At 47.9% G+C, this 8169-nt stretch overlaps 3 protein-coding genes across 3 annotated transcripts in view; 2 read left to right on the forward strand and 1 right to left on the reverse strand.

Moving 5' to 3' along the window:
• LOC131893358 (metalloendopeptidase OMA1, mitochondrial-like) overlaps positions 1-8169 on the reverse strand; it is a 14134-nt gene that overhangs the window by 2848 nt on the left and 3117 nt on the right. Inside the window, exons 5-6 of the mRNA XM_059243355.1 lie at positions 1721-1872; positions 1546-1667 (exon numbers count right to left, since the gene is read on the reverse strand). Coding sequence (XP_059099338.1) covers positions 1546-1667; positions 1721-1872 — 274 coding nt within the window. The remainder of the gene's footprint in view (positions 1-1545; positions 1668-1720; positions 1873-8169) is intronic.
• On the forward strand, positions 2841-3966 carry LOC131891373 (uncharacterized). Its single transcript, XM_059240915.1, has one exon. The coding sequence runs from the start codon at positions 2978-2980 to the stop codon at positions 3743-3745; it is 768 nt and encodes a 255-aa protein (XP_059096898.1). The 5' UTR covers positions 2841-2977; the 3' UTR covers positions 3746-3966.
• Positions 3956-8169, forward strand: part of LOC131891312 (WD repeat and HMG-box DNA-binding protein 1-like) — a 4853-nt gene continuing 639 nt past the window's right edge. The window contains exons 1-4 of the mRNA XM_059240843.1: positions 3956-4094; positions 4452-5417; positions 5716-7376; positions 8025-8136. Of these exons, the coding sequence (XP_059096826.1) occupies positions 3987-4094; positions 4452-5417; positions 5716-7376; positions 8025-8136 (2847 nt within the window). The 5' untranslated portion in view covers positions 3956-3986. The remainder of the gene's footprint in view (positions 4095-4451; positions 5418-5715; positions 7377-8024; positions 8137-8169) is intronic.

An 8169-nucleotide genomic window follows, 5' to 3' on the forward strand; every position in this document is an offset into this window, starting at 1 on the left:
GAATTAATTGAACATCAGTGTCCCCTCTGCAAGGAAAGCTGAAAGAATTGAGTCGAAGACGGTTCTGGTGAGCTAGCTTTTATAGTTAGTTGACTAAAAGAATTCCACCATTTCCGTCAAAATCCCAACTTTAAAAACCAACTGATAAATTTCTGAAACAGTTGGTTTTTAAAGTTGGCATAATTGCCTTCAAATCTGATGATTTTATAAATATGTGACAGATATATGTGACTCGATCGTGATGTTATGGACAAGAAACAAGTTCAGCTGACTTTACAAGATTTTCCTCCTGTGCCTTGACTCTTTTCCAGTTATCAATAGTTTCTCGATTGGAATTGGACATTTGTAAAAAAAAAAGTCATGAACAGACTTGCCATTTCACCCGGCCCGGTTTTGCGAATTCCGTTGTTTTCAGCCTCAGGCCAACTTCAACCACTAAAATGTTCTTTCGTACCTATCTATATACAGGTACGGGCGAGACGTGGGTGTACCCTTCGCAAACAAATGTTCTGGAACGCCATGCTAAGGAAAGGTTGGCGTTGGAAGGAAGAGGACATCACTCCCAAGGCCATGGAGCAATCATCCGTATCCACAACGTCAATAACGAGGCTGCCTGGCAAGAGGTCTCAAATGGGAGGCCTCTTCACGCGGAAGAATGTCGCAGCCCCTCGCTCAAAAGTTTTTGCGGGAAAGCCACCGCCTTTTCGCCTCGCGCGCGCTTTCGCGGCCTTATGGGCTACGAAATGCCGTTTGACCGACACGATTGGCTCGTGACCGATGCGGCCGTGAAGTTCGATACATTATCGATTACTACGACGGGGGCGACGTCTCTCCACTGATCACAAGTTCGCCATTCTGGATGTGAGGCCTGCTTTAGACTCGCCTACGGCCGCCTGGGACCGCATGAAAGTGGCCTTTTGGCGGTGGAAATACGGCGGGGAAGAGGATCAAGTCGAAATGCCGAAGAAAGGTCTCTGCTTAGTGGGCTCACCAAAGTTGATAATATTAAGAAATTCATCCTTCCATTCGTTCTCATGTCTCGTGCTAGTCTCATTCTATGGCATGGTTAGGCAGTATACGTAATAAAACCAATCGCGTTGGCCTTATTGAAACAATGACACAAAGTGATGTTGCTCCTATATTTTGATATGAAAGATGAATGTCCTAATCTATCACGGATCCCGAAGCCAGCACATGCTGTTGTTCACGCAGCAGGTCTCAAGCTTCGAAATCGTCGCCAATAATCCTGAAACGCGACATTTGTGTCCTTCAGTTGAGCACAACCACTTTGTTCGCGCCTTTTTAATGCTTCGGGAACCAGTGTCTCCAAATATTCGCGTCTTCGGTCGTGGGTTGGATGGGTGGCCAAGATTCTCAGGCATCTTTTCGGACCCTCCAAGCTCTCTAAAGCCTCCATCTTTCCCCAAACAAAGAGCCTTGTCGGACGTCAAACACGCTTTGGCGGCCATTGTGAGGCCAACTTCATCGGCCTCGCGTTCCCATTTTCGCGACTGAAGGGCCAATTCAAAGGACTATTTCGATCACTTTGTTGAAGAACCAATCCGCTATGAGGGCAATTCCCGTCATTGGGCAGCACGGCCCAGAGCAAAGCCAAGGGCACCAGAACCCACATGTAAACGAAGTTCACTGTGCTGATCTTTTTCGCCCTAAGGAATATAAATGTATCGATCAGTATATATATATTACAGCTTGCGCTTACTTTTGATATTGGTTTCGATTTTCGGAACAAGTGCAGTACAATACAGCATGGTTCAGGAGGGTGTGAGCAATTTCATGGCTGAGAACGAATCCGAGCTGCCCATCGGTTTCGCACATATCGAGCATTCCGGTGAAGACAAAAATATTGCCGGACTGGAATGAAAGTTGGGCACATGATGATGATGTTTATTCAAACGTGTTCCATGAAATAGTAATAGCTTGTCTAACTAACGCGTGCGAGATACTTTACGATAAAGTAGTGGCGGGGAGGTTAACAACCATTTCAGTAATGTACGTACAAAACAAGCCAATTCCCTTTAAAAAATACTAATACTTCTGGCTTCACTCTCTCCGATTTGTTCTCTGTACCTGGTACTTTTGCATTTTACTCCTAAAGGAGGATTTTTCGATTTTCTAACCGTCCTAGTTAGGGGCCAAAACGGTCCCAAATGGCAAAACTTTGCAAATAAGCAAAGTATTTCAAAACGATCGGATAGCGTGAAAAAAAAAAATGAATGTTTTGAACAGTCTTGCTCATTCTAGACTATATGGTATCTCCTCAATCGAGTTCTGCAATCTGGTATCGTGTCTTAGTATTTTCACTCTTGGACATGGATCTCGGTTTGGTTCCTCTCTCTTTCTTTCTTTGGCATGAATTGATTCCTTGAGCCCTTCCCAGACACGTTTCATCTGTTTGAATGGATTATCAATAAACCAAATCAAGATTGTCATGTCAGTCATTCAATCAGGTTTTGTCACAAAGCGAATGGTCTGTCCCGTCTGTCCCCAGAGAAGTTCAGATTCCAGCCCAAGTTATTCGGAATTTTCCGAATCCAATGCTACCTTGGCGCCCTCTTCCTTCGACTTCTTCCACCCGCCATCTACCAGCTTCATCCACTTTTGGTCAGCACGACCATGGCCATTCTCCGACTTTTCATCAACCCAAAAACCAACTTCCCTCCAAACGAGTGCCTCACAACACCTCCCAATTATTCATACATGCATCAACACACTCTTCATCAAAGTCTTGAGGGCTGCCAAGATTTGGCCGCTGCGCCAACGTTTTTTCGTTTTTTCTCAATCGGATTTTGCGTCACCCTGGGCTGATTTCTGAGCTCCGTTCTGTTGTTCGCCGGAAAACACATCAACAACAAGACCACAGGCCACACAAAGGAGGACCACCAAGGACGGCCCTTCCCTGAGCCTTGCCTGAGCCTTCTTCTTCTTCCTCCTCCTCCTCCTCTCTGACCCTTTGACCATGGTTCGCACTCACCAGAATTCCCCGCGAAAGGCGGGGCCAAAAAGCGCGCCGTTGAAGCCGCAGCCCGCAAACAGATCGGCAAAACCGCTTTTGAACACCACGGACACGGGCATCGGTTTATCTCACGATGATGACCAAGGATCGGAAACGGGTTCCTCGGCCTCTTCCGGTTTCTTGACCCACACTTCCAGTCTCATTGAGGCCGGAAAGCTCAAGAAGAAAAAGAAAATGTTGCTGGCCGCATCCACGGCTAATGCGGGTGCGGCGGCGGCCAAACCCGCTCCCACCGTGCCCGATCACCCGGCCTTTCACGCCAAGAAATCCTTTCCTCCGGCCAAAAAGGCGCCGCGATCTTCGTTTCCCGCTCCCACGAAGAGTCCGCGGCAAAATATACCGCGCCCACGGCTGTCCGGTGGCGGTTACCCGCAGGGCACGCCCAAAAAACGACGCTATCGCCCGGGCACCGTGGCCCTCCGTGAGATTCGACATTATCAAAAGAGCTCGAATCTACTCATCCCGCGATTGCCGTTCTCGCGTTTGGTCAAGGAGATCGCCATGGGCGTGTCGGCCAGCATGAGTCTGCGGGGATTGCGCTTCCAATCGGCGGCCTTGATGGCCTTGCAAGAAGCGGCTGAGGCGTATGTGGTCAGTTTGATGGAGGACACGGTGCTCTGCGCCATTCACGCCAGACGTGTCACCATCATGCCCAAGGACATGAGTTTGGCGCGGCGAATCCGCGGTGATTATCGACACGATTTCCACTAACGGAAACACGATTTGTTTGATTGATTATGACTGGACTGGTCATAGTCCAGTACAGAGGGAGGGGGACGATCCCGCGCGTAATTCACGTCATTATGTACCTGCTAGATGCTAGATTCGAATGAAATGGACTTGAAATGGAGTCGGTTGACTTGAGCAAGAAATAATAGGGTCGTTTAAGCGGCAGCCCACTCTTGAATTCGTTTGACTTTTCTACTTCAGAATCTGAGACTTGACTACCAAAATGAGTGCCCAATTGAGTGCCTGGCGATTCGCTCACACTGAAGGTCATGCCTGCATTCGATACACCCCCGATGGGAATCAAATATTAACGTGTGGATTCGACGGAGAGGTGAGATTCTGGCTGCATATTTACGTGTGAAATCATCACAATGCTAGTAGTTTAATGTTATTAGTCTTCAAGGAGCACAATATTTTAACCGGTCTTTTTTTTTTTAAGGGACAGCTCATGAAGTCTTTATCTCATGCGGGAAGATCGAGATTTATCTAGCCGATAAACGAGGAAGTGTTAACTGACAAATAAAACAATAGGCTACCTTCTCTTATAAGACATATGATTCGACTGATGTAGATTTTTTGTATATATTTTTTTGAAAACTATCCTAAAGTGCAACATCAGCAATAATTTCACTTGCCGTTCTTTTATTACGTGTGGGGTTTTTTTGTTGACATTTTTTTTATTCTACAGGTCCGTGTCTACCGAGGTATCGACGATTCGGATCCTGAATCCCATTTGGCCGGCGAAGAAGCCTTCGCTCTGACTTTGACCTCTGATCGCTTCTTCGTGGCCTGTTCAGGTACGAACAAGGTCCAGGGCTATAATCTGAAGGATGGCACGCCCACCGGAGTGGTGACTCGATTCACGGCCGATGCCACGGCCTTGGACATGAGCTTGGATGGATCCAAATTGGTCGCTGGATCCGACGACACCACCCTTCAATTGGTGGACATGGAGTCGTACCAAACCAAAGTGTTCCAAGGTCACAGTGCGCCAATTTTAAATGTGGCCTTGGATCCTCGATCGGACCAACCCGAATACATCCTTTCCTCATCTTGCGATGGAACCGTCAAGGTTTGGAACATACAAGGCGAGAATGAGGTCCAGACCTTTCAGGAGGTATGGCTCAAATCCAACGACTTGGCCACCTCCAAGGTTCCGGGTACAATTGCTTGGCATCCCAACGGAGATTTCATCGCCGTGCCGCAAAACGACGGTGTAAAGATTTATGCCCGTGGCTCTTGGGAGTTGGTCATCCAATTCAAGGCCAAAGAGCCCTTGGATAAAGAAGAGGTCATGGGATCTGTCGCCTGGTCGTGTAAAGATCCGAATTTCTTGGCTAGTGCCACGACCAAGGGACGGGTCTTCATTTGGGATGTCGAGCAAAAGACGCAGGTGTTTGCCACCCAAACCAATCGGGATTATTCCATCTCGGATCTGGCATGGCATCCCAAGAAGTACGAAGTGGCAATGATTGACAATCAGAGTTGTTGGGGAATCTTGAATCAAATGACTTTCGCGAAAGAAAATCAGGGAGAGAGGATATCAAAAGAAACCAAAGCGACTGACGAAGGCGATCTTGAAGAATATCTGGTCAAAGGACAATCGGATAACGGTGACGAATTGGACCCGGAACAACTAGCCGCTCTCATGGATGTAAGTTTTTTTTCCTCCTCATTTGGTTGATAAAGTGTTTTCCATACACGAGTTTACATGATTACCCCCCATGTCAATTCTCGTCACGGGAACAGAACGAAGGAAAGGTAAAGCCCTTTTCGTTGTAGAAGGTAATAAGGTAGTAGCTACTCGTTCTTGACTGTCATATGTCATAGTAGAAGTTTATGACTGAGTAATCAGAAATCTCACGTAGTCATCGCCCCTCCCTCCATTTCACGATACCATTACTTGTTCAAAGCCAAAATCATGTCAAAGTGAGTTACTATCCAAATTCCAGGACGATGACGACGACGACGACAACGAGAACTCCTTCTCGATCAGTAAAATCAAGCGAGATACCGGATTTCTCTCGGATGATGAAAGCAACTTATCCAAACCCGAATCCACCGCCACCGATGCCAAAGACAAGCCCAACGAGACATCAGTGGCACCTCTTCCACCTACCAAGACTCCCGAACCCGTGGCCCCGGCCTTTTATGACGTGGAGATCCAGGAGCCCTTCCAACCCACGGCCACACCCGTTCGATTGTCCTCGCGCTTCATGGTGTGGAACGACGTGGGCGTGGTCAAGTGCTTCAACACGGACGACGAGAACTCAATCGAGGTGGATTTCCACGACACTTCCGTGCACCACTCGTTCCACATCTCTAATGCCCACAACCACACCATGGCCGATCTGAGCACGGAAATCCTGGTTTTGGCCTGCGAGGCCTCCGAAGACGACCTGACCCCGAGTCGATTGGTTTGTCGACTCTTTGGCAGCTCTGATCTCACCAAGGAATGGTCCGTGGAACTCCCAGGGAAGGAAGAGATCTTGGCCGTGTGTTGCGGTCAAGGATGGGTGGGTGCCGCCACGGATCGGCGTCAGTTGAGGATCTTCTCCTCGGGTGGCAATCAATTAGAAGTCCTCGCCCTGCCTGGCCCTATCTTGGCTCTGGCTGGTCACGGACATTTGATCTTGGTCACTTGTCATGTCGGGATGCCTTTGGCCGGTAATCAATCCGTGTGCTTTGCGGTGTTCGATCTCAGTCCTCGCCGTCGTCATCCCAGTTCTCAATTCCAACCCTTGCCCTTCGCTCCGAATTCCTACCTCACTTGGGTGGGATTCTCGGACGAAGGCACGCCGGGAATGATGGACAGCTCTGGGCAGGTCCGGCTTCTTCACCACGGGTTTGGCTCATCTTGGGTCCAGATCTGCGACACGCGGGACACCCTGAAGGCCAAGAGTGACAACCATTTCTTGGTCGGGATCAACGAACAGGAACAGAAACTCCGGACGATCTTGTGCAAAGGAGCAAGGTATCCGGCCACCACTCCTTATCCCACGGTGGCGTTGGTGCCGTTCTCTTTTCCATTGTGCGAGCCCGCCACCGAAAAGAGCCTCTTGGAGGAAGAGTATTGGAAGTGTGACCTGGTCACGCGGTCCCTGAGCGCCATGGAGTCCCGATTGAATCAGGATCTCGCCGAGGACAAGGGTGAGATTGAGGAGTCTCAGAGTCGATGCCTGATCAAGTTATTTGCACTAGCCTTGAGCAATGATCACGAGACGCGGGCCATGGAAGTGTGCAAGCTCATGGACACCCATACAATCTCGTTAGCCATTCGTTATGCCACCTCCAACCGGAGGATGCAACTGGCCCAAAAGATCGGGGCTTTGGCCAACGACATCCAGGAGGAACAGGAGCGGATCGAGCAAGAGCGATCACAGAGTCAAATGAGTCACGCGGACATGTTTGAAATGCGAAGTCATCAGGCAGGAGATGAGAACGGAGATGATGACGGGGAGGAGCATCCTCATCCTCGGCGAAATCCAATCTTGGAGGCCAAGTTGTTGAAGGAGACGCCATCGGGGCTGACCAAAACCAGGTCCATCATTCCGGACAGTCAAAGCGATATTCGAAATCCATTTGCTAAGCAATCCCGACCGGGTTCTCTAAGGTAAGCTTTTTTAGGTTTCAAGTTGCATTAGAAAAAGAGATGTAATTTGACGTCCAACATTATGCGCGATAAAATTTTAAGAAACCGACAGGAGGATTTACATATTTTTATATTTTTATGGAAGTGATTTTTTTGAGGGGAAAAAAAGATTCAAAATTTTCGGCCCTGGCCAAGGATGTCCAGATGAATGGATCCCAAAGAGATATCGCTCATATTTGAGGCGAAACATGTAGAACTAAAAATGACCAACAATCAATATGGTTGCTGTTCTTTTTTTTCTTTTTTTACGGGTTTCTAACCGATGCTTGTGAATGATTTCCCAGCAAGTCACGTATGAAAAAAAAATTGGTCCGATAACGAGTTCGAGTTTGCTGGTCTGAAACCTGAAACATCCCTGAACGTAAGGTTGGTCAGGTATCGATTGCAAAAATCGATCAAGATCGCGCATAAAACTTAACCAAGGTTCATCTAAATCGTAGAATTGTCTAATTGCTACTGGCAAAAGATTAAACAGGACAGGGCCTCTGTTCAAGACAAAACCGGCTTCAAGATTTTTCAAGATCTTATTGTTCATCGAATTTACTCGATGACGATCCTGGAAGTTTTCCACTTCAGACGGATAGATAATTTTCTACCAATACTTTACAGCGGTGCAATTAGAAAAGGTGACACCGTGTTTGATGACATGACGGTCAAGTCCCAATCGACGAAAAATCGCGGAAGTTTTGGAGACCGTCGAATCCAACAGCCCTCTCTCAAGGCTAATAAGAATCCATTCGGTAAACAGAGCACA

The sequence above is a fragment of the Tigriopus californicus genome, chromosome 2 (genome assembly GCF_007210705.1).
Source record: "Tigriopus californicus strain San Diego chromosome 2, Tcal_SD_v2.1, whole genome shotgun sequence".
Lineage (NCBI taxonomy): Eukaryota > Metazoa > Arthropoda > Copepoda > Harpacticoida > Harpacticidae > Tigriopus > Tigriopus californicus.

Coding starts and splice junctions, on each gene's coding strand:
- LOC131891373 (XM_059240915.1), top strand. CDS start 2,978: ATGGTTCGCACTCACCAGAATTCCCCGCGAAAGGCGGGGCCAAAAAGC.